This window comes from Lactuca saligna, chromosome 7 (genome assembly GCF_052625555.1).
Source record: "Lactuca saligna cultivar CGN05327 chromosome 7, ASM5262555v1, whole genome shotgun sequence".
NCBI classification, from domain to species: domain Eukaryota; kingdom Viridiplantae; phylum Streptophyta; class Magnoliopsida; order Asterales; family Asteraceae; genus Lactuca; species Lactuca saligna.
This window is the reverse complement of record NC_136423.1, coordinates 64,367,016-64,394,973: the sequence shown is the minus strand read 5'-3', so window position 1 is coordinate 64,394,973 and position 27,958 is coordinate 64,367,016. Positions and strand designations below refer to the sequence as shown.

General features: G+C 35.3%; 1 protein-coding gene across 1 annotated transcript; it reads right to left on the bottom strand.

Annotated features, from left to right (window-relative positions):
* Window positions 1–1,501: 1,501 nt before the first annotated feature.
* LOC145005678 (putative methionine--tRNA ligase) lies at window positions 1,502–5,944 on the bottom strand. The gene is made up of 13 exons (XM_078964796.1): window positions 5,753–5,944; window positions 5,536–5,680; window positions 5,242–5,395; window positions 5,033–5,128; window positions 4,684–4,914; window positions 4,387–4,530; window positions 3,610–3,700; window positions 3,428–3,534; window positions 2,818–3,051; window positions 2,662–2,727; window positions 2,049–2,177; window positions 1,796–1,933; window positions 1,502–1,730 (listed from the first exon to the last, which is right to left on the bottom strand). The coding sequence occupies exons 1-13, from the start codon at window positions 5,886–5,888 to the stop codon at window positions 1,671–1,673; spliced, it is 1,731 nt and encodes a 576-aa protein (XP_078820922.1). The 5' UTR covers window positions 5,889–5,944; the 3' UTR covers window positions 1,502–1,670.
* Between the last annotated feature and the right edge of the window lie 22,014 nt (window positions 5,945–27,958).

The window sequence follows — 27,958 nt, the reverse complement described above, 5'->3', positions numbered from 1 at the left end:
TATACCATCTAATATTCACAAGTGAATATACTATGTAATATTCATAAGTGAATGCATCGTCTAATATTTAAATATGAATATACTATGTTTATTATATGTTATACTCATATATATGAATGATATTTAAACTGTAAAAAAAAAAAAAAAAAAAAAAATTAATCATAGTTTTTATTCATAACTGAATAACAAATGTACTGTACTAAAAATCTGATTCATTTTTATTCACTTATGAATAACGATATGTGAAAATATAAAAAAATATTTTTTTTATTTTATCTTAAAATTATATCAATATAGATGTCTATTTGTAGAGAATAAAAAATCATGAATTTTGGTATATTTAAAATCATTTTTCGATAAAAATAGCCTCTTAAAAATTAAAAAAATCGAAAAAATTATGTTTTTGTATAGATTAAGGTAATGATTAGCATAGTTTAAGAAAACGTGTTTTGTTCAAAAACATATATCTATTCTTTTCCCATTTCTGCTGGTACGACGGAGGCTTTTGCGGCAAAAATAAATGAGTGGCTGAGAATGATTCCCCCATTCTCAACCTTTTTTTTTCTCAATTGAACCCTCATATATATATATATATATATATATATATATATATATATATATATATATATATATATATATATATATATATATATATATATATATATATATATTGGTCCGAAGTTGTATTAAAATGAAATTATTGGTCCGAAGTCCTAGGTGGAAAAAATACGAGCGGGATTTTATTTTTGGAGTCTAACAATCAAAGCGTACGAAAACGGACTCTAATGGTTACACAACTTCCTCCGATGCTCGGATCAGTCAAGATTTAAATCAAAACGATGAACTCGAGCTAGAAGAAATTAAACGCCCAATGGGTAGGAACAAAGCGAAGAGAAAGGGAAAAGAGACTACTTCGAGTGCATCTGATTTCAGCATGAACAATGATGAAATGCGGAAGATAACATCTTCGTTTGATCGATATAATATAAATTTCTCCAAACGTTTGGTTTTCAACAAAGAAAAAGAAGAAACAAGGAAAAAGGAGCGAACGAAGAGACAAGAAATGAAAGACATGAAGTTTTTGATGGAAAACATCGATCTTCTCTCAGGACCGGCTCTCGAGCTCGTAATGAAGAGAGAAAAAATTCTGAAATTTTTTTTTCCGTAAGTCGTTAGTGGTTTGTTTGATTTTTAGTTTATGTGTGTGTGTGTGTTTCTACTTTTTTTTATAATTCAAGTTTAATGTAAGTTTTATTTAAATTAATGAAATGCTTTTTATTTTTAATTAAGTTTATATTTAGTATTAATTTAAAAATTATAATTCATAACAAAAAAAGTTAATTTTATTTAAAATAAATAAAAAATAAATAAATAAAATAAATAAAATAAATAAAAAATAAAAATAAAAATAAAAATAAATAAATAAATAAGTGAAGGAAGGACTTCCCTCCCACTTCTTGGCTTTTAGGTGAGAGAAAGGAAAGTGAAGGAAAGAAGGGTATAACCCATCAAAAGTGAGGAGGTATGATATTGCTCGTGAAAGTCATAATTTATACATAATTTCAACTGCAAAATACATATACTAAACAATGTTACGAAAATCAACCAACTTCGTTTTATATACGACTAAATCCATAAACATTGAGGTCGATCCATCTTACACGATTTCTCTAACTGTTAGCTTGACTTCCAGCAAACTTACTCCTGAAAAACTCCACTTCTTCATCATTCTGCACACACAAAAAAAAATTATTTAATTCTATTCAAGACAAGAGCACAAGTAAAACATATTTACCAATTCCTTAAATAATGGAGCAGGGGTCCCAATTTTGTGGCCAACAGGTATGAACTCCCAAGGGGTTTTGGCCTTTTTAATATCACCTTTATCATCAGAAAGGGATAGTTGAAGGGGTAAATTGAGCTGCTTGAGCACCTGTATCGACAAAACACATAGCAAGAATTATTTTGAAGGGGTAAAAAGGGTACTACTTTTTTAATGTAGAATTTAGATCAAAAAAAAAAAAAAAAAAGAGTGGAAATTTACTTGCCTCAATGGAAAAGGATGGCATAAAAGGTTCTAAAAGGCATGCAAGAAGATAAACTATGCCCACTGAAGTTCTCATTACTATGGAACATGATGGGGGGTCTTCCGTGTAAAGCTTCCAGAATCGACTTTCCTGCATGGTCATAGAATAGTGTTAAGGGGCATTTTGGTCATACAATGCTTTGAAAGGAATTTGCATCCATAGGTTTGGAAATATGTCACATGGAATGGCATTCATTTTTATATATATGAATCTCCAATTTTACTTATCTAACCTTCTAGAACAAGTCATAATCAAAGTCCACTTTTTTATAGGTATAGAAGTCAAAATTACAATCTATGAAAGTCTTGATAACTTTTCCGTAAAAAACGACTTCAGTATGTCGAAATAATTTTTCACAAAAATATCAATAAAATTTTTGGGGACATTTAGACAAACGATGAGGGCCGACTAAAATTTAACTCCATGACTTTACGAAAGCCTTTACAAGTGGGATTTTCTGAAATGCAACGGAATTCAATTCCGTACGCTAGAATAAAATGGAATTGAATTCCAATTCCAGCCAGCTATGTTCTAAAATCGCAACTCAACGAAAGCTGCAAGCTTGTGGACTTACTTGTAGATATGCATTCCCCTCACCAGAGATGCTCATTGCAAGTTTCAATCCTTGCTTTAGCTTGACCTATGTCAATTACCAAACAAACACTTTTTAAATAAAATATATAACAAATAATGCCATATTTTTTTATAAATTCCAGTAATGATGACTTACCTTCTCCATGGCCTCTACATATTCGTCAACATAATCACCGATTTTATCTCCTAAAGCTTTTGTTAAAAGATGTGACTCTGCATCTGGAGCATCAGGAATAATGGAACCATATCCTAAACCTGAATCTTTAGCAATAAAGCTCAAGACACGCTTTATGAAATTGCCTAAATTGTTTAGCAATTCACTGTTTAACTTCGCTTTAAAATCTGCCCATGTAAATAACGTGTCTGATACCTAGACAAATAAGGAAAAAGGGGAACAATAAACAAATTGAACAAGGGCAAAATGCAATAAATAGCAATGTACTTGTATTTATTTGTTTATAGGTACAGCTTTTCATATTCAACTTTTTTCTTATTAAGGTTATTTTATTTTGAAAAATCTACCCAATTATAGCATTGTGATTTCGGTTTCTTTCTTATTAGAGCATTCTACTTTGAAAAATTCACCCAATTATAGAAGTGAAAATTACTTTGTAAATGGATGACATTGTTCTAATTCGAAGACATGAAAGCAGGGTATTATAATAAACAAAACGAAAGAAAGTATTGGCCCATTGAATAATTTGAAGATCACATCATGAATCAAATATTAAAAGCATATGTCCTACCTCGGGTCTATTTGTTAATAGATAGTATCGCCATACTTCTACAGGAATATTTGTATCCTTCGTGTCATTTCCATATATGCCTATACCCTTACTCTTAGAGAACTTGCCTACACATAGTGTTCAGACATTAATTAACAATATGTTGGTGCGACATGTTTAAAGCCAAAACCATAAGAACAAACCTGTCTCATAATTTAAGCACTCTGTAACACTAACAGTCTTCATCATAGTCCAATTCTCCCCAGTCCCAATAAGTGTAGAAGGAAACAATACCTGGAATATTATTTTTCAAAGTTGAATATAAAGTAAAAAGTGACACAAGAAAGATTTAAGATCCTCATCAAGAAATCGCAACACATTACAATATGAATAAACAGTCATCGAAATAACTATGTGGAAGCTTCTCCATTCTTGGAAGAAGGAACAAAGAAAGTCGTACAAATGTACAATGAAATGGAATGAATGAATTTTTATATTATGTGTAAATACAAGGTATATATATATATATATATATATATATACACACACACACACACACACACATTTATAAACTGATATTCTTCAAAAACAGTTGTCATTAAAAACAATTATTATTAAAAGAGGGGTTATATTACAACTCTTCATTCCATTCCATGATGAACACTATAAAAAAAATAATAATAAAAAATAAAATAAAATAATAATAATAATAATAATAATAATAATAATAATAAATCTTGCCTAAGGAATGAAAATTAACAAAAAGGAACGAATCAGATTCCTTCCAGATTGGTCCATTCCGGATATCAATTCCATTCAATCTGAAAACATATAGCTATTCTTAAAGGTAATACAAAAGGTCAACAATAGAAATTCCCTTAGATGAATATACGGGCTTGAGACTCTTGTTTTGCAAACACAGGCACACAGCTACAAAAAAAAATCATGAAGAAATTGTACCTTAAAAAAAAAACACTTACAGTGTGAAATGGAACACTATCCTTGCCGACAAACTGATATAGCTCCACATTTTCAGGATTTTTCCACCACTTCTCCCACTCAGGTGTGTAGCATTTAGTAATTGACACGTATCCAATAGGTGCATCAAAGCATACATAGATAACCTGAAAATATGTGGTATGAGAAGCAAGAACCATAATAAAGTTAACCTAACCCTAAAAAAAGAGACATGAAGGATTGGTTGGATAGTACCACTTAAACAACTAAGAATGAAGTCATTAACTAAATATAACGTCCGTAAAGCAGAAAGTGCTTACTTTTTCTTTAAATTTATCAGAAGGGACAGGGACACCCCACTTCAAATCTCTAGTAATACACCGTTGCTTCAATCCTTCTTCAAACCATGCATTTGTTGCATGAGTGACATTCTTACTCCAACCACCAGCCACTGACATGGTGTTGACATATTCACATAGTTTACCTTCCAACAAAGGGAGTTCAAGAAACAAGTGATCTGTATCACGAATTCTAGGCCTCGTTTTGCAGACCTGTTTGCAGAAGGAAAAATAACAATAATAATATACATAGGAATTGGAAGAGAAGTTACAAAGACAAAATGTTCTTTTTGCAGAGTATAATGACAAAACAGGAGAATGATGAATCTACCTTGCATACGTATATAGGATGGATGAGTTCTGGTGTTGGCCAGGTACCCTCAACATGCCGCTCTGCTAAAAACTTACTGCATGTATCACAGTAAAGCTGCATGTAAAAAGGAGATTCGTGATTTAGTGGCTATCTCTTCTACAGAACCTAAAGGGAATAAATTATTAAATTAAGAGCTTAGAACAAGTTTAATATAACCAGAGGCGCACCTGCCCAACTGTATTCTCAAAAAGCCAATTATTCTCCTGCAACTTTTTGAAAATTGCTTGGCAAACTTCGGTATGTTGTGGAGAAGATGTTCGTCCAAATTCATCAAAACTTATATTAAACCATTCATACACGTCCCTGTGAATTTCATGATACCTAAAATAATAACCAAATAAGCAGGAATGAAATTGGTTACACAAACACCAATATCCTAAGTCAATTGTCACACATCTATCACTCTTGATAACTATTTCATGGATTCCGGTCTTAAAATCGAAAAGCAGAAACTTAATTACTTGTCGCAAATTTCTTTAGGAGTACAATTTTCTTCCAAAGCCTTGGTCTCGGTAGCTGCACCATACTCATCAGTACCACATACGTATATCGCGTTGTATCCCCTCAGTCGACAATACCGGGCAAAGACATCCGCACTCAACACACCTACATGCAACAAAAACAAGCTCAACTTCAACATTAACCATTTGCACAGCAAATTACAGTAAACCTGCTTACCTCCAATGATGTTTCCAATGTGAGGAACATCGTTGACATAAGGGAGGGCACTGGTAATAAGGATGTTTCTTTTGCCCGGAATCGGAAGCTTCGTCGCTTTCTGATCCTCTCCGGCACCAGACGAAATATCTCCCATCTTCGATGCTGTTCGAATTAGACAATTTCGCCGAGGGTTTAGGTTTCGTACTGCGAGCGGAACAAAGAAGAGTGCAACGGCGTTACTGGCAAGGCCGGCCCAAAGGCAGGGAGACCTTGGCCACGGCCCAAGCCACTAAGAAGTCATGAGGCATGGGCTATGCAACATTTTATTGGGTTAGCCTTCATTTGGCCCAACTTTTTTTTATCCAGATCCATTATCGATCCGAGCCTATCAATCTATCTAGGGCATCCAGTTGGATTGAAGCCTTGAGACTTCAAAAGGAAATTGGTACAAGGCCAATTTAGAAGAGGAGACGGCACGTCTTCGTGCCGTTAGACTCCTTGGTATGGAACAGCAATGTCATGTTGTTACTGACGTGGAGCATCCGAAACGATGTCATAACGTTGTCCCCCCCCCCAAAGGCGTTCTAGTAGTTGTTATCAGGATGGGTCTGTTGATTTTGGGGATTCTATACAAAAAAATAAAAATAAATCCTAAGTATCAATTTTTCATATATAAGTAAAGTTCACTAATACGATTATATGTCAATAACTATTATCAAAAAACTAGTTAAATAGTAATAAAAAAATATATAAAAAAAAAATTACACGTGAATAAAGAATGAAAAACTGATTAGTAAATAAAGGAAATAAATTGGGCAAGACAATAATAAAATCTTGATCAATTTACAAAGAAATTGTATGGAACTCTTGACCAGCTGAACTAAAAGTTGGTTTCAAGATTTATGGATTTTGCATGCTTATTTTGGGATTACGGGTACCAACAAAGACGAAGTTCAATAAAGAAGATCATAAAGAAAATGAGAAGAAGAATACGAAGATGAAAGGGAAAAACAGGAGAGCGAAAAGTAAACATGAAGAAAGCACATGTTAAAAGAATAAAGAAAATTTGAAGAAGGCGTACATTCGAAGGGTTCAAGCACGCAAGTGAAAAAAGCAAAAGGAGAAAAGAGAGTTACCACTCCCAACCACAACAACTGATTTTTAAGAGTTTGCATTTTCTTTTCTTGTTGATTTCTTTTTAGTTTTTGTTTTTATTTTTAGTTTAACTAAATAATCATGTGTTTCTCTAGTCTTTTGATCTTATTTTGTAGTGGTGAACGAAAGTGAAGTAGTGAAGGAATTTAACGGATGTAAAATCCATGCAATTCTTTGAAGATACAAGTTTGTTTTTTCACAAAAACTAACAATGAAAGACTTTAAAAATACAAGTTTATTTTTAGTTCATAACAAAACCAAACCATCACGGATTCATTTATATAGGTTATAATGAAATTAAAAAAAAAATCAAAGAGTGTTTGGAATGATAACTTTTGAAGTCTTTGAACCCACTTGGTTTTGGGGGATTGATGAAGATAGCAAAAATCAAAAAATATGATGTCTCTACAAGTATCCATCATCAAGAGTAAGGCACTTGAAATGCTAGTTCATTCTTGTATTCTTGAGTGTCTTAAGCCTTTAAGTACTTAAAAGATTAAGCACTTAATGGAAAAGTGTCATTTGGACGGGTACGCCGAGGGTACCTTCGAGTACGCTGCGCGTACTCGTATGGGGTCTCGGTTCTGGTTGGTAAGTACGCCATGCGTATGAGCTGAGTACGTTGGGCATACTCATCCTGAAGTTTGACTTGTTGACTTTGACTTCCATTGGTCGTTGACTTTTGACCAAGTTTGACCTTGGGCCAAACTTTAGGGTTTTTGCCTATTAACTAATTTTATATGGTTATGGTATTGATAGCTCGGGAAGTTGGCAGGGCAACAACTAAGGATTCTTCCATAAAGCTTCTACAATCGAGGTGAGTTATCCTCACTATACTCAAGGGTCTAAGGCACCAAGGCCGATCCTTTTAGATTATTGTCTTGATATGTTATGCTAGTATGATATGTTATATCAACATCATGTTGGATATGATGATATTGTATTGTTATGATTCGTTAGATCAATATCCTGGTAGATATGATGATATTATACCGTTATGATCAGTTAGATCAGTTTGCTTGTCTATACACTATTATGTGATTATATGATATATGTGCACATGATTGATGAGTGGTTGAGGCTTATCTGCTTTGTGCGGGAGCCAACAGACCTGGGCATGCCAACCCGATGGTTGTGGGCCATGAGTATTCCATCCCGAGTATGTATGGACTCGTAGTGTATGGGCATTCAAACCTGATGGTTGTGGTCCTGGGGTATTCCATCTCGAGGATATTTGGACACATAGTATGTTGCCATTCCAACCTGATGGTTGAGGGCCTGGGGTATTCCAACTTGATGGTTGATTGGACCCATAGTATGTTGTTTGTTATTGTATGAGTATTGTTATGTGTATGGGTATTTTGGAGGGAACTCACTAAACTTTATGCTTATGGTTTTCAATTTATTGTTTCAGGTGCTTCAGATATTTTTTTGTCAAGGCGAATGCGTGATCGTACACATCCTCGCGTTCTGGACTTATGATTTTTGGGAAACTCTGATGTTTGGGAAATTTTTTGGAAAAAAACTATGATTTGTAAACAATTTATGGATTTGGGTTTATTTTAAAAAGTTTAAATTTTATGAAATGTTTATGGATGTTATAAAACTTTTAATTTTATATAGTACAAGGGTGTATTTTAGACTTTTAAAATACTAGGTGGTTTAATCTTTTAATAAATTAATCTTTTAACTTTATTAAATTTAAAGCTATCTATGAGTTTATTAATTATCTTTTAATTAAACACTTAATTAATTAATTATTTAAATCCACGAGGGTGTATATTTAAATTATTCAAAATACCAAGGTTCTAAATTTAAGATTTCAAAATTAAAGCTATTTAATCAAATTTTAAATTAGAAAACCTAATGGTGCATATTGAACTATTAAGATTATTAGGGTCTTACCATTTAAATTTCCAAAAATTAAAACTTTTAATTTCAAATTCAAACTATAAAACCAAAAGGGTGCGATTTGAAACTTTTCAAAATCTAGGTTAAATCTTTGAATCAAAATAATCTTATATTATCCATAATTATAAAAATCTTCAATTTTTATAAGGATATCATATACCAATCAATAAAATTGAATTTAGGCATTAAAAAACGAGTTATGATAACTATCAAAATCAATATCTGATAAAAAAAAATCGAAAAATCTGGCACCAGACGAGTAAATTCGTTGAGTTCTATGTCGTAGATAGCATAAAAATCGATTTTTTAATCTTTTGGCAGTTCACTCTTGTATCAATTCAATTGAAAAACATCTTAGGCTCTGATACCACTGATAAGTTTTTGAGCATAACTACAATCCTATGTGATCATGCAACCCTAATTGCTTTGGATCTAAGTTTTTCTATATTGAACATACAAATATGAACACCAAATCAATAATCCTATAGACTAGCATACAATTTCGAAATTCACATATGAAATAGGATTAGAAGATTACCTCACTTGTTATATTGTAATAACAAGAACAATCATTGCTTGATCTTGACTTTTGAAAGCCTAGTGCTCCAAGTGTTGCACCTCTAATGGAGTTACAAACACCCAATGCAAAGAATGACTTGGAGAGAGGTGGAAAATCGAATACTCTAGGGTTTCTCAAGCTTACGGTCGATTTCACCATGTATGAGGGTCTATTTATAGTTGTGGCTGCTAGGGTTTTCAAGTGGAAACCCTAATTCCTTGCTTAAGGCTTAAGCAACCCATGGACCCCCTCTTTAGAGCCCTTGGACGAAATCTATAGGACTTCCATATAGAATTTCGTCCACTCCACTCTATGGAGTCCATCAGCCCTATTTTGCAACTATCAATGATTTGCAAAACCAGTCCCTCTATTATTAATTAGTTCCTTTAATCCCAAAATTAACACTATATTAATTTTTAATTAATTACTAATTAATAATATGATTTCCAGATAATATATTAATATTGCAATATATTAAAAAAAGCATTCAGAGTACCAATTTATTATTCATATAATAAATCATACCCTTTCTCCACTTGTCATCTTGTCAAATTGCATGAGTGAAGCCAACTCAAAAGGACTATGCTCATAATCAAGTCAAGTACATACCAATTATAATTATGGATTTAGACACCTAATCCAACAAGGAGTTGATGGATTTTATCTACGATGGTAATGATGATAAAAAAAAATAGTGTATTCAGGAAAAATTGTATTTTTTCGTCTTGTAATGTCTTTTTTTACATGTCTTTTTTTTTTGCCTTGTAATGTTCTTTTCTTTTAAATGCTATGTTTAATTTAAATATTATATTTTAATTTTTTTATGTTTTAAAATTCTTTAAAAAAAAACTCGAAAAATAAAAATAAAATAAAATAAAATAAATGATGATATGAAAAAAATTAGTGTTATAACATGGTGAGCTGGTAACCATTTCCCACAATGATGTTATGACACCATGGGTAATGTGGGATGTGAGATGACACTTTTTTGGTGTCATAACACTATGTCCATATGTAGTAGTGGTCTTAGGAAAACAAGGAGACATGCCCTGAAGCCTTGAAATTCAAATCCTAAATTTATTGCGCTTTTAAACACTAAAATTTCATTGAGTTTCGAACGGGAAATGCCATTTTTACCCTATGAAATATTGTAATTTGTTTTTAAAATGTCCCCTATGCTTTTTTAGTAGTATAGAGGCATACACTTATATCTACGTGTTAGTTATAACATAGCAAGTTTCCATTATCATGTATGTTTTTTTCTATAGTAAAAAAATAAAAATAAATAAAACTAAAAGCCAACTCACACCAGCAATAGAAGCCACCCCCATTATCCTCTCCACTTTTGAATCTCGATCAAGCTTCCGATCAAATTGTCCTTCCTAATTCTCAATCAATGGTTGTAATCAACATCATGGACCATTGATCTTTGTTGTAACGCCCCGTTCCTGGTACGTATTTATTTTGATTAAATGTTTCTTTTTTGGGAAAAGCTACTCGACGAGTTGTAGCCCTAACTCATCGAGTAGATGTCGAGTGGATGCTGGCTTTAAGTGATCTACTCGGCGAGTCCACACCTAGACGCGACGAGTAGGCCAATCAGGAGGAGACCCTAATCCTTAGGGTTTGCACCCTATTTAAACGACCTTATAGCCCCATCTCAACCTCCATCACCCTCAGAGCATTCCTTATCGAAACCCTAGCCTCCATTTGTAAGTTTGAGTGATTGTTGCCTTGTGAAGGGACTTTTGGTGCACTTTGGAGCAAGTGGAAGAATGGAGAGGTTGAAGAGGTCAAGGAAAGGGACTTAGATCCAGAACACATTCGTTTGTGGTCATCCATTCTGGTAATAAAGTTTCCATCTTGATTATTGATGTATTAGATCTTGTTTGTCCCTAAATTGTTGTTTTTAAGCCACAAAACCCCAAATCCTTGAAGAGAAACCTTATGGTTGGGATATACTTCAGATCTGGACTCTCATTACTTTCTAGAAGTGTTAAGTTTCAGTCATATTGGTGATTAAGGTCCCTCTTGAGCTTAGAACCCCATTAAGAGCTTAGTTTGGACATTTGAAGCCCCTAAAGCTATGCATGCACTTAAAGTTTGCAACTTTACGTGATAAGCATGCCCTAGAAGCCTAGATCTGTGGTTTGGAGCCGCTGCATGGCTCAAATCAGGTCTGTATGGAAAAAGATGATGGGTTTTAGGTAAAACAAATAAACTAGAAAACAATTCCTAAGTTCACATGCAACCTACTTTGGATCTATGTTTTATCTATTGAACATACAACTTTGATTGCAAAACAAGAACCCTAGAGGAGAGAGGCTATAATCGAAATCTACAAACTAGGGTTTAGTAATTACATACCTTTCAATTGTTATAGTAAACAATTGATGATTCCCTTGATCTTGATCTTGATCTTCTTGGAAGCTTAGCACCACAAGTGTAATGCCTCTAATGGAATCACACCCAAACTAGCAAGAAGGAAATTAGAGGAGAGAGGGAAGAGGGAGCATGCAAAATTTCGGCCCTTAGGGTTTCTTCCAAAGAAAAGAGTGACCAAAACATGAACCAAGAGGCTCCTTATATAGCTGAGGGATCTAGGGTTTAGGAAAACCCTAGTTATCCTTTGCTTAGGGCCTAAGCAAACCCAAGGGCCTTATCCAAGCCCCTATGGACGAAATTATTAGGTTTTCCCCTAAAGATTTCGTCCACCCTTATCCAAGGGGGTTCTAGAGCCTTCCACTCAACTATTAGATAATTGCAAACTAGTCCCTGCACCTTATAATTAATTCTTTTAACCCCGAAATTAATTCTAATTAATTTCTGGCTAACAACTAATTAAACCAAATGATTTCTTATTAATATATTAATCTTTTAACATATTAATTCATTTATATTAATTTATTAATCTTATAATAAATTAATATCTCTCCTTTCATAATTTCCTTGTCCGGTTGCTAAATTTGAGGGCAACCCAAAAGGACTAAGCTGCTATCAATTCAAGTACATACCAATTATAGTTATGGGCTTAGACACCTAATCCAATAGTCTCCCACTTGGATAAGTCTATAACTATAATTGCTAGTATGCCTTCTAAATTTGACCAGCAAATTGTAGCTTCCAAAAAGCTGTTGCCGAACTCTGACCCAGTCAGTTACGTGTCTTAAGATAAATGATCATATAATCCTTCGTTCTGCTAGATATCCCTAGACAAAAGACATGGAATGCAATCAACCTCTTTGTCCATAATCTATGTTTCCCGATTCCTGATTAGTGATGATGTAGGACTTCTAATTGAACACATCAATTTAGTCCTGGCTGGGCCCAGCACATAAGTCAACACCAAATCATCGAGGGGCCCACATATATCGCTTTTTCCCATTAAGGAAAAAGGAACGAATAAACATTGACTCATATGCTTGTATCTTTTACTCATCAAATCATACATGATAATACGTTTTATAACACCAAGTTACTGATGTGTTTTCGTATTACCAATGCATAACCGACTTGAAAATTACAACTCATATATCTCTGTTTCAAGATTATAAGATATTATCGTCTCAGTATTACTCGTGATGAATTCCATGAAGTAATACTCTGAGCGAGGGTTTATCCAATACTCAAATCTCAATTTCTGAGTTCTCATGAACGTTGCAGCAAAATCTATTGCCATGTCTATCCTTAGACAATCTACAATCCAGTTCATGACAATCTTGATTCACTACTTACTTCCAAAAGTACGAGCGACTGTGGAGTTTGAATAATCTTATTATTCGGGAAGTAAAACATGCAAAAAACGAAACACAATAATAAACAATTGACAAAAGGTAGAACCCAAACTTATAAATAATACTTTATTATTTAATCACCAAAAGTCAATTACATTTACTTTGTTACAAGTTTCAGAACAAAACTAATCTAACTACTAAAACTAATATCATCTTTCAGTCCTATGCTCCGAGCATGCTGAATATGCTTAGCCCTACTCAGACCCTTTGTGAGGGGATCTGCTGGGTTATCTTCAGATGATACCATCTTCACTATAAGATGGCCTTCTTCTACTCTATGTCTGATAAAATGGTACTTTCTGTCGATATGTCTGGTTTTACCATGATCTCTCGGTTCCTTTGTCAAGGCAACCGCTCCTTCATTATCGCAGAATAGTTCCATAGGCTCCTGGATGGTTGGAACAACTCCGAGATCCCCAATGAAGTTCCTCAACCAAGCTGCTTCTTTCGACGCTTCACTTGCTGCTATGTACTCTGATTCACAAGTAGAATCAGCCACCATATCTTGCTTGGAACTCTTCCAAGTAACTGCTCCTCCATTTAATAAGAATACCCAGCCTGACTGAGAACGGAAGTTATCTCTATCCGTCTGAAAGCTGGCATCACTGTAACCATCTACTCTCAAAGTATCATTGCCGCCAAGTACAAGGACCCAGTCCTTCGTTCTTCACAAATACTTGAGTATATTCTCCACGGCTATCCAATGAGCTCTACCTGGGTTTCCCTGATAGCGACTGACCATGCTCAAAGCAAATGCCACATCAGGACGAGTACATGTCATAGCATACATGATCGATCCGACAGCGGAAGCATAAGGTACACGTCTCATGTCATCTATTTCCTCATCTGTACTCGGGCATTGAGTCTTACTCAATTTGGTATTGCTCTGGATAGGTAGCTCTCCCTTCTTGGAATTTTCCATACTAAACCTCTTTAGTACCTTATCCAAGTATGTGCTCTGACTAAGTCCAATTAGTCTCTTCTTTCTATCTCTCAATATTCTAATCCCAAGAATATAGGCGGCTTCTCCTAGGTCTTTCATGGCAAAACACTTTCCAAGCCAAGACTTAACTTCATTCAAGGTTGGAACGTCGTTACCAATGAGTAATATGTCATCGACATATAACACCAGAAAAGTTACTATACTCCCACTAGCCTTGATATACACACAAAACTCGTCTTCACTTCTAGAGAAACCAAACTCTTTGACTTTCTCATGGAAGCAAAGATTCCAGCTGCGAGATGCTTGTTTTAATCCATAAATGGATTTCTCAAGCTTGCATACCCTATTAGGAAACTTTGCATCAACAAAACCCTCTGGCTGACTCATGTAAACATCCTCAGCCAACTTCCCGTTAAGGAAGGCAGTCTTGACATCCATCTGCCAGATTTCATAGTCATGAAAGGCAGCTATGGCGAGCAATATCCTAATAGACTTAATCTTAGCCACCGGCAAAAAAGTCTCATCATAGTCAACCCCTGGGGTTTGAGTGAAACCTTTTGCAACCAGTTGAGCCTTGAACGTATGCACATTCCCATCCATGTCTGTATTCTTCTTGAAGATCCATTTGCACCCAACTGGCTTCCGACCTGGTGCACTATCAACCAAATTCCAAACTTGGTTGTCATACATGGACTTAATCTCGCTGTCCATTGCTTCTTTCCACTTGGAAGCCTCTGGGCCTGCAATTGCTTCCTTATAAGTGACTGGTTCATCTAAGTTTACCAGTGTTCTGTCACTTATGAATGTGTCACCATCTGAAGTAATATGAAAACCATACAACTCAGGTGGCACACTCACCCTAGTGGATCTTCGAAGCGGTAATGATTTATCAACCGGTTCAACAGGGACTATTTCCTCTGGTTGAGTGCTAGTGTCATCTAAGGTTCCTTCATTGGCTGACTCTTGAATCTCTTCAAGGTCAATGGTACTCCCACTGTCCTCTTTGAATATGAGCTCTCTTTCCAGAAAGACTCCTCTTCGAGCTACAAACACCATGTTTTCACTAGGTCTGTAGAACAAATATCCAAAAGACTGCTTTGGGTAACCAATGAAAACACATTTCTCACTTCTAGCTGCTAGCTTGTCGTGAGTCTCTCGTCTTACGAAAGCTTCACAACCCCAGACTTTAATATGTGCTAACGAGGGAACTTTCCCTGTCCACATTTCGTGAGGTGTTTTGGCAACCTTCTTTGTAGGGACAAGATTGAGGATGTGGGCAGCTGTCTCTAAGGCATACCCCCAGAAGTGAATAGGAAGCGAGGCACGACTCATCATGGAACGAACCATGTCTAACAAGGTTCGATTACGCCTCTCAGCTACACCATTTAACTGTAGTGTCCTAGGAGGAGTCAATTTTGAGACTATCCCACATTCTTTCAGATAGTCGTTGAACTCGGTACTAAGATACTCCCCGCCTCTATCGGATCTAAGTATCTTGATCTTTCTGCCCAATTGATTTTCGACTTCATGCTTAAACTCTTTGAACTTTTCAAAGGTTTCTAACTTATGTTTGATCAAGTAGATGTAACCATATCTGCTATAATCGTCAGTGAAAGTCACATATAATCGATTAGCATCCCTTGTGGTTGATCTGAAGGGCCCACACACATCTGTGTGTATGAGATCCAACATACCTTCACCTCTTTCACAAGACCCTGTGAATGGTGATTTTGTCATCTTTCCCAAAAGACAAGATTCACACATATCATCTGATTTTAGGTCAAATGATTCCAACACTCCATCCTTTTGGAGTTGGGCTATGCGTTTCTTGTTAATGTGTCCAAGACGACAATGCCACAAGCATGCCTTGTCTACACTATTAGACAATTCAATATTAAGTACACTATTTCCTAAGCTATCAACACAAGTCACTGTTTCATACACACCATCACAGGGTAAAGCTTCAAACACAAAAACACCATTCTTATAAACAGAAATTAAACCATTCAAATCATTAAAAGAATATTTAAAACCTTGTCTGAACAATGCATGAAATGAAATAATGTTTCTCGTCATCTCAGACGAATAGCAACAATTTATTAAGTCTAATCTAACATCATTACTAAGCAATAATTGATAAACTCCGATCTTGGTCACTGGTGAAGACTTTCTGTTCCCCATGATCAAGTTTATCCTCCCATGCTCTATCTCCTCACTTTCCTTTACCCCCTGCAAATCAGAACAGATATGAAAACCACATCCTGTATCAAGGACCCATGAACGAGAAGATAACGAGTTATTAGCAGAAATAGTGTAAATACCTGCCGAGGATGGCTTCACTTTGCTATCCTTGATATCTTGCAGATATTGTGGGCAATATCTCTTCCAATGCCCCTTTTGATTGCAGTAAAAGCAAGTGGCCTCTTTTGGATCAGAAACATGGGGAGTGGAACCATTGGGCTTAGCCTTCGGGCCATTACTAGATGACACAGCTTGAGCCTTGCTCTTCCAGTTTTGCTTGGGAGGGCCTTTCCTCTTCTTCCCCTTACCCTGTCCAATGGCCAAGACAGGGGCACTTGCAGGTGTGGAGGGTATACTTTTACCCTTCATCCCTGCCTCAGCTGTCTGCAACAAGTTGTGCAATTGGGCCAAAGTCTTCTCAGTGTTGTTCAAATGGTAAGTTAAGATAAACTGACCATAACAATCAGGCAACGAGTTCAAGACCATGTCAATGGCCAATTCCTCATCGAAGTGAATGTTGAGCTTGACCAAACGCTCTATGTAGCGTTGCATTCTTTGCACATGAGATACAACCGATTCCCCCTCTTTCATCTTGCAAGCCATGAGTGACTTGACTACCTCAAACTTTTCTTGACGAGCTCGCTTATGGTACTTTTCCATAAGGTCCTTATTCATCTCAAAAGGCCAGTAGTCCTCATAGTACCTCTGCAATTCTGGGGACATGGTTGCAACCATGATGCATGCCACTTTGGTAGCATCATCATAGTGTTTCTTGTAGGCAGCATACTCTTCGGGAGTGGCTTTTGACTCATCAAGTTCTTTGAGCTCCTTTTCAAGGATATACTCTTTGTCCTCAAATCTAAGCGCCATCTTGATGTTACGCATCCAATCGTTATAGTTGGAGCCATCCATAACGACTTTGGAGCAGATGTTTAGTAGAGAGAAGTTGTGGCTGGAGGATGATGAAGCAGAAGTGTTTCCAGGAGTAGACATCTGAAAAGAAAGATAGTTTTAGTTAGATTCCAAGACACCTCAATATAATAACCCAAAGATATCATATCAAGGTTAGGACCCAACTATGACGATTTACAACTTAGAAATGGGATGCCGAGATCCAAGTTCAAATCTCATAAAGGTAGGTGAATGATGATTCACCAATTTCACCATTAGACAAAATAAACGAAGTGAAATTCCTAATTCTTTTGAGATACATTAAAACTATTTAATGGCATGTTTTAATCTCGGATTATGCTCTACTATTTGTGACTGGGATACCGAGGATCACAAACTAGATGTGAATAACCATGCAAATGTGCTTGGTAACCTTATTGTCTTTATCATTAACTATTGATGTGCCGGTAAACCACACACGCTCCATCAAAATGATAATTATAAGATACCCATTACTACTCTTTATTAGTTCCTTTTAGTGTGCCGGTTAACACCACACGCTCCACTAACGACCAATAAAGCATAATGTGCAATTTCATGGATTAGCATACTTTTCACATTTTTCCTAATGTCACTAGAGTTGGGATTTTGAAAAATAGTGTTCTAGTACTTTCTTTAATAGCATTATACTTTTAATGATGAGTAGTTGTCCTATCAAATTCGTTCTGCTAACGACCCTCCACTAATCAAGGAAGCGGTGGGTGAGAGTGGACACCCATTCAAGTACCATTTTATAGGCAGTTTCCTTATACCCCCCTTATAGACTAGCTTCGTGAATGAGGCATACTAGCGATTTGACTGACCATATTCTTATACATATATAATATTTAACTTTTAATTATAATATATATAAGATGTGTTTTAAAACATTTTAAAACTCCAAGGGTTTATATAATTTTTTTCGAAATTTAAACTATTAAATTTTAAATTTAAATAAACCAATTAATTAGATTTAATATTTATCTATTAATTAACTTTTAATTAATTTATTAAATCTTGTAAGGATTATCTAATTAAATTAAACAATTAATTTAATCCTAATCCATATCCCTTCTAGATTTCGAAAATATAGGGATAGGATAATTTCCTTATTTTTCTCAATTATCCAATAAGGCAACTATTATCCAAAACAAAGAAACCCTAATCTTTATAGCATATTTCGAAATTTCCAAGGGAGGAGGCTAGGGTTTTCAAAACCCTAACCCCAATTTCGATTAGGGTTCTTTGGAGGCTAGGGTTTTCAAAAACCCTTTGATCCACAACCCTAAAATTGAAAAAATGGCCTTTAGGGTTTAATAGCTATAAACCCTAATTTGCAATTCAACAATTATAACAATTCAATTTAAAACAAACAAAGGCTCTGATACCACTGATGGGTTTTAGGTAAAACAAATAAACTAGAAAACAATTCATAAGTTCACATGCAACCTACTTTGGATCTATGTTTTATCTACTGAACATACAACTTTGATTGCAAAACAAGAACCCTAGAGGAGAGAGGCTATAATCGAAATCTACAAACTAGGGTTTAGTAATTACATACCTTTCATTTGTTATAGTAAACAATTGATGATTCCCTTGATCTTGATCTTGATCTTGATCTTCTTGGAAGCTTAGCACCACAAGTGTAATGCCTCTAATGGAATCACACCCAAACTAGCAAGAAGGAAATTAGAGGAGAGAGGGAAGAGGGAGTATGCGAAATTTTGGCCCTTAGGGTTTCTTCCAAAGAAAAGAGTGACCAAAACATGAACCAAGAGGCTCCTTATATAGCTGAGGGATCTAGGGTTTAGGAAAACCTTAGTTATCCTTTGCTTAGGGCCTAAGCAAACCCAAGGGCCTTATCCAAGCCCCTATGGACGAAATTATTAGGGTTTCCCCTAAAGATTTCGTCCACCCTTATCCAAGGGGGTTCTAGAGCCTTCCACTCAACTATTAGATAATTGCAAACTAGTCCCTGCACCTTATAATTAATTCTTTTAACCCCGAAATTAATTCTAATTAATTTCTGGCTAACAACTAATTAAACCAAATGATTTCTTATTAATATATTAATCTTTTAACATATTAATTCATTTATATTAATTTATTAATCTTATAATAAATTAATATCTCTCCTTTCATAATTTCCTCGTCCGGTTGGTAGGTTTGAGGGCAACCCAAAAGGACTAAGCTGCTATCAATTCAAGTACATACCAATTATAGTTATGGGCTTAGACACCTAATCCAACAGTCTCCCACTTGGATAAGTCTATAACTATAATTGCTAGTATGCCTTCTAAATTTGACCAGCAAATTGTAGCTTCCAAAAAGCTGCTGCCGAACTCTGACCCAATCAGTTACGTGTCCTAAGATAAGTGATCATATAATCCTTCGTTCTGCTAGATATCCCTAGACAAAAGACATGGAATGCAATCAACCTCTTTGTCCATAATCTATGTTTCCCGATTCCTGATTAGTGATGATGTAGGACTTCTAATTGAACACATCAATTTAGTCCTGGTTGGGCCCAGCACATAAGTCAACACCAAATCATCGAGGGGCCCACAGATATCGCTTTTTCCCATTAAGGAAAAAGGAACGAATAAACATTGACTCATATGCTTGTATCTTTTACTCATCAAATCATACATGATAATACGTTTTATAACACCAAGTTACTGATGTGTTTTCGTATTACCAATGCATAACCGACTTGCAAATTACAACTCATATATCTCTGTTTCAAGATTATAAGATATTATCGTCTCAGTATTACTCGTGATGAATTCCATGAAGTAATACTCTGAGCGAGGGTTTATCCAATACTCAAATCTCAATTTCTGAGTACTCATGAACGTTGCATTAAAATCTATTGCCATGTCTATCCTTAGACAATCTACAATCCAGTTCATGACAGTCTTGATTCACTACTTACTTCCAAAAGTACGAGCGACTGTGGAGTTTGAATAATCTTATTATTCGGGAAGTAAAACATGCAAAAAAGGAAACACAATAATAAACAATTGACAAAAGGTAGAACCCAAACTTATAAATAATACTTTATTATTTAATCACCAAAAGTCAATTACATTTACTTTGTTACAAGTTTCAGAACAAAACTAATCTAACTACTAAAACTAATATCATCTTTCAGTCCTATGCTCCGAGCATGCTGAATATGCTTAGCCCTACTCAGACCCTTTGTGAGGGGATCTGTTGGGTTATCTTCAGATGATACCATCTTTACTATAAGATGGCCTTCTTCTACTCTATGTCTGATAAAATGGTACTTTTTGTCGATATGTCTGGTTTTACCATGATCTCTCGGTTCCTTTGTCAAGGCAACCGCTCCTTCATTATCGCAGAACAGTTCCATAGGCTCCTGGATGGTTGGAACAACTCCGAGATCCCCGATGAAGTTCCTCAACCAAGCTGCTTCTTTCGACGCTTCACTTGTTGCTATGTACTCTGATTCACAAGTAGAATCAGCCACCATATCTTGCTTGGAACTCTTCCAAGTAACTGCTCCTCCATTTAATAAGAATACCTAGCCTGACTGAGAACGGAAGTTATCTCTATCCGTCTGAAAGCTGGCATCACTGTAACCATCTACTCTCAAAGTATCATTGCCGCCAAGTACAAGGACCCAGTCCTTCGTTCTTCACAAATACTTGAGTATATTCTTCACGGCTATCCAATGAGCTCTACCTGGGTTTCCCTGATAGCGACTGACCATGCTCAAAGCAAATGCCACATCAGGACGAGTACATGTCATAGCGTACATGATCGATCCGACAGCGGAAGCATAAGGTACACGACTCATGTCATCTATTTCCTCATCTGTACTCGGGCATTGAGTCTTACTCAATTTGGTATTGCTCTGGATAGGTAGCTCTCCCTTCTTGGAATTTTCCATACTAAACCTCTTTAGTACCTTATCCAAGTATGTGCTCTAACTAAGTCCAATTAGTCTCTTCTTTCTATCTCTCAATATTCTAATCCCAAGAATATAGGCGGCTTCTCCTAGGTCTTTCATGGCAAAACACTTTCCAAGCCAAGACTTAACTGTTGGGTTATGAGCATTCTAACACTCCTAAGTGTACATGCAACCCTAAATACCTTGGATCTATGTTTTCTCTATTATACATTCAAATATGAACATCCAAGGTATTATCCTAATCTAGCATACAAAATAATGGATATAACAAGATAGAATACATACCTCTTTGATAGTGCTTGTCTTCATGAAGCTTGAGTGCTTAGTGCCCCAAGTGTGACACCTCAAATGGTTCACACAACACCATAAGCACTTGGAATAACTTAGAGAGAAATTAGAACACTTCATGAAATCGTGTAGCCCTCATACATACACATAGTGTTAGTCACGATTTCTTGAGCCATGGGTTTCTTTTATATGGTGGCTATTAGGGTTACACCATGTAACTCATGACTTTACCCATTCCTTATGCTCCATGGATTTTAACCTCCATGGAGTATCCATGGGTCACCCCATGGACTTAGTCCAACATAAGGAATCTTGGATCACAAGCCCACATATATAAGAATGAATGATTTACATAATCAACCCATATATTTAATTAGTCTCCTTTTGATCACTTAATTAATTCTAGATTAATTCTTGATCAATACTAATTAAATAATCTCATTATTCTTATTATTAATATACTAGAACTTATAATATATTAATAACCGTAAGTGTCTTATTTCTCTCATTATAATCTATCCAAGTGCATGATGCCATGCAACCCAAATGGACCATGCCGGGTCGGGTTAAGTCTTACCAATTATAGATATGGACTTAGACATTAATCCAACAGTCTCCCACTTGGATAAGTCTAAAACTATTATTGCGTATGACTTCAGGAACCAACTAGCAATCGTAGCTCTCAAAAGCTTCTGTCGAACTCTGACCTTGTAGATGAACTCTGATCTTTGTCAACGACTTGTCCATTAGATAAGGGATCATATATTCCTCCATTCTATATATCATATGGACTGAGACATGGATTATAATCATTCTCTCTGTCCATTAGTTGTTTCCCGATTTCCGATTTATGACGACTGACTAATTGAACAAATCAAATCAGTCCTGGCCCGGCCGAGCACTTCCATTTGTCATCATCAAATCATCGAGGGGCCCACAGATATCGCTTTCATCCCGAAGGTAAAAGGAATGGATAAACTTCAACTCATATGGCTTGTTCTACTACTTGTTGAATCATACACAAAGACACGTTTTATAACATCGAGTTACCAATGCGTTTCGTGTAATCAATGTACTATCAACTCATAGTAACAACTCATATCTCTAGGTTTGAAGAATATAAGATATTATCGTCTCATGATCACTCGTGATAAAACCCATGAAGTGATTCCAATGAGCGCGGGTTGAATCCAATACTCAGAACTTATGAGCACTCATGAGTGTTGTAGCTATTTGTCCAACACCTTAGACCTCTACAAGCCAACCCATGACAGTCTTAATTCATATCTACTTCCAACATATGACCGACTGTGGATGGTTTGAATAACTTAGTCATTCCGGAAGAATAACCTAGTTTATTCGGGAAGTCAAAACATGCAAAGTGAAACACAATAATAATTGAATCCAATATGGTCTCAGAACTTATGAATATAAATAAAACTCCTTTTATTTATCACCATATGATTACACATTATTCATTGTATATTGTTTCAGCTATCAACATTATTCTTGAATTTAAAACAATAGTTGTCCCATGCTCCAAGCATGCACACTATGTTTTCTAAACAATAGTCATGCCATACACCACGTATGCATAATATATTTGACTATGATCTTTATTTTGTGAACTAGATCAAATGAACATAACTTCAATGATTCTCTTTTCACACTCCCAAATCCTTACTGCAAATGCAAGAATTCCAAATTCATGTCATTTACTGAAATCTGTTAGATTCTAAACTTATATGCATCGATCCTCTTGTAATGATTATGCACAAACTCAGAAAGACTTAACAACAATCATTACAGAGCATTCCAAAGGAGATCAAGTCCTTGGAACCATCCTTCTTGCATTAAGTTTCCTTAATCTTACACATATTGAAATTTCTGACTTTGAAACATTTCCAGATTCCATTTCGACTATCATTTCTGAACAAGAGTTGCCTCCTTACAGATTATGTCAATATGGTCCTTCCAGAATTATCACTACACTTCCACCTATCCTTGAGCAACAAATCTTTGGTAAACCTTAGATTGTCCTCGACAATTGTTTAATCCTTTTAGTCATATCCAGTTCTAAACCTTTTCCCTTCTTAGTGCCCCAGGCATTTGGAAATTTTTAGAAAGGATGAATATAGCACATGTAATCGATCCTATATCCGAAGCATATGGGACACGATCCATGATGTCTCAAATAAAGACTATACCAGTCTTTTGCTATAACATTTCCATTTCAATTTGCCAAGTTCTCATAATTCAGATTATGAAAAGGGATGCCGTAATCATAATCGAATTTAAGAACGCAAATAATGGACCCATATACATAATTTCCTTATGTTGAGCCATTCCAACATGAAATTCATATATATCCTTGACTAAATGATTAAAACCTCACGATCTAAGCTTATAGATTTGAGATGAAGTATAATTTCCTCTCCCTTAATTATAGCAAAACAACTTTTTCCCAATTGAAACCTTTTGTTTTCTATAACTAACATTGCTAGCTTGCAATACTTATCGTAATTATCATGCTCCCACTAACATGATGATTATTAGCATAACACTTATGCTCCCACTAGCTTTGACATGTACTCAGAAATCAGCTGGACTTCTAGAAATCAATACGTTATTGACCAAAGTTCAGATTTCTGATACTGGATTGTTTTTGATAGAACTTTATCAAAATCATACACCTTCTCTTAGATAGCTCATGGGTGTGTCAAAACAATTTTAAGAACTACGAAAAGGGATGCCGTAATCATAGTCTTGATCATTTTGACCTTTGCCATTTCTCACAAGTCCAAGTTAGTGTGCCGGTAAACCACACACGCTCCACTAACGATTTTGAGAATGCAAATATCCCAATTGCTATCTAGCTAAAATCTACTTAGTGGAAGTGTTTCCTCACCATCATTTTCATGAATCGGAGAGAAACTCTGTGACACTTAGATTTAATGGTGTATGTGTTCTTATCCATGTGAATTGTCAAAACCATAGTCACAAGACAAGGGTAATGACAAATCCAAACTCATATGGACTGAACTCAATCTTAATTTCTTGCCACCTGGTACCTCAAGGGCCTACCATTGCTTCCAAGTTGTTGTGCAACACATTGAGAACTCTAAGAACTCATATGCGAAGCCAACTTTAACTAGAATGGGCACATAATATGTCAACACGATAGGTTATAAACCTCAAGTCGTGCGCTAGTGAAGAACTTCAGGTTTCATTCTTGATTAGTTCTTGAGAATTTCAAGACCTTTAAGACTCCCACTGTCCTCTTGACCTATAAGACTTCCTTGTCAAACATCCAAGAGATAGTGTGGATTCTAATCAAGACAAACACTTCACACAATTGGCCGAAGTTGGTCTTTTTTTTTATCCAAAACATCACAACTTACCAATTTCAAATGTACATGAGTAGAAAACTTTTACTCTTACATTTGTCAAGTGTTTTAAACCTTCTTTAAGACATGTCACTCAAATTACAATCTTGGAGTATGACTCTAAGACTTGTATTGGAACGAAGTATGACTCATCTTCTTGATTTAACCATTTCAACAATTCAAGATCCCTTCTTCTTAGTCATAAGAATGAACTGAGACTTCCTTAGAGAACTAATTTTGATATGGTTTCTTAATCATTAAGATGATCACAAAACTGATACTAAAGTACGCTCCCATCTTTTCAGATTTGAGAAACTTTTATCCTTCTGCCTAATTTGATTCTTCTTATTCGCTCTGCCTTACATTGGAACATTTTCCAATGTCTCAGAGTTACACTTAAGCTTGTAAGTATAATCATATTTACTGAACTCTAGTAAAATATGACGAATAGCCTTATATCTTATGTGGTGGACTTAATCAGTGCACATGACTATGTGCTCGATCCCTTAGTCCATTACTTGACTCACACATCCATGTGAATAAGTAATTAGTCTTAATTTTTCCAATACTTGAAAGTTCTCATCCATCATGCTATACACCTTGCATGATTCCAAGTCCCGGTCCAATTGAGACTTTGGATGATGAGAGTCTTTCCTTATTTGGTAAATTTAGACATAACCACAAATGAAGGAATCAATTTCATATTTCCACTCTTGCTATTAATGGAATCATATAAGCAACAATTTTTTTTCCAAATGCCATTGTAAGGATATTTTAAAATAAATAAAATCAATAATTTTTCTTTTATTTTAAAACTATGCGGAAAAACTTATCCTTACAATCCATATGAAAACTTGTTGTTATCTATTCCTAAGCAATATCTCATAACTCCTAAGAAGTAGCTCAAGAATCCGATTTTCAAACTTCGCTATAGAAATCCATCTATGCGATCAGATTCAGCATATTCTTTCTTTAAGTTCCTTTACTTTTCTTTGATTCTTAAAACATTACCATGTGACCCAGTCACATCATGTATCAGGAATCTGAAAATAGAAACTTAACAGAGTTAGATTAGTGGACTTTTACCTGAAGTAGAGTCAATCTTATTGACTTTAACATCCTTAGGTAAATTAGGCAGCTTCGCAACTAATGACCCTTACTTTGGCAATATAAACATACGGACCCTTTGATAATGGTACACAGGACTATCACAGACTTAGCTTTTCTCTTTACCATTTGTTCAACCGAGTTGACTATGGCCAATCCTTTTCCATTGGGAAGAGAATGTTTTTTTCTGTATTTCCAGTGTCACCATTGTCAATGTCCATAAAGTTTCAGGAAGTTGATCTTAACAATAGATAAGATCATTAAGGGTCTTGTCATAGTCTATTTCATAGGTGTTCCAAAAGAACTCACTATGTGCCTTAGAAAGTAATTGAGCCACTAACTTTCTCAAGACTTTGACACCCAACTCTCCCGGCTTGTCAATATGTGACTACATCTCCAAGATGTGATCACACCTAGACCTTTTCTTGCCAATAGGGTTCGAGTGACCTTAAATTTTTCAAGAACTTGTGGATTAGGGAGAATAATTGGAAGAGGAGAGAGAAGTATGATATCCATGGAACATCATCTTCATTTAGGAAAGCTTGTTTCAAGAGATTTGGGAAGATCATAAATGTCTAATCCAGACATGTTATGGGAGATATTCAAGATAGTTGATCTTTGAGTCCTTAATATGACACCCAATATGAAAATATTAAGGCTAGGACCCAACAAACTATTTTATAACTTAGAAGAGGTATGCCGTAATCCAAGCTATAAAACAATTTGAAGGTAGGTGAATGACGATTCACCAATTTCCACCAAGATAAACGAAATGTATTATTAGGTTTTAATTGGTTTTGAAACTCCTAGATCTTTTGAGATTCATTGAACTGTTCAATGGCATGTTTCAATCTCGAGTGTGCCCTTCAGGTTTTGTGACTGGGATGCCGAGGATCACAAAACAAGGTGTGAAGTAACCATGCAAATTACTGGGTACCCTTAAGTGTTTATCCCTCAATCGATGTGCCGGTTAACCACACACGCTCCATCGATACTATGATAAACATTAAGTTACCCTTTGCCTACCTTGTTAAATACGAGTTAGTGTGCCGGTTAACCACACGCGCTCCACTAACCGACTCAAACAAAGTGCAAAGTGTAATTTCATGGATTAGCACCTTCTTTACATTTTCCTAAGTAACTAAGATTGGGTATTATTTAGAGTTTAGTTACTTAGTATTTATCATTAATACTTTTAATGAAGGGAGAATTATAGTCCTGTCAAACCCGTTCGGCTAACGACCCTCCACCGGTCAAGCAAGCGGTGGGTGAGAGTAGACACCCATTAAGTTGCCATTTCATAGGCAACAACCTTATACCCACCTTATAGACCGGCTTCGTGAATGAGGCGTACTAGCGGTAAGACCGACTTTACTCTTATACATATATATATATATATATATATATATATATATATATATATTATTAACTTATAATATTATAAAGTATAAGGGTTGAATTTTAACTTTTTAAAATTCTAAGGGCTAACTTGGAATTAAAGTATTCATAAGAGAAAACTTTACAAATTCCAAAACTTGAGGGCAAGTTTTGAAACTATTCAAAACTAATTAATTCCATAACTTATGTATTTAAAGTAGTTTTAATCCAAAAACTCTTCAAGTTCCATAACTTGTGGACAAATTATGGAAGACTTTAAACTAATAAAGAATTAATCTTTTCTTTATTTTATAACTTATGGAATTAATTAAGGTTACATATTTTATTTATTTATTTATTAATGAAGTGACTCTTGAACCTCCATAACTTAAGGACAAGACTCTTCATCTTTTGTAACCATTGCCAACTTTTATGAGTTTTTATGAAACTTAAATGTGACTTTTCATATAACTTGAGGACAAGTTACAAAAACACATTTTAGAATCAACTCTTAGATTAATTTGGATTGAAAACAACTTTTCACTCAACTTTTCTATTAATCTAAGCAACTCATAAGAACAATATAATTCAAA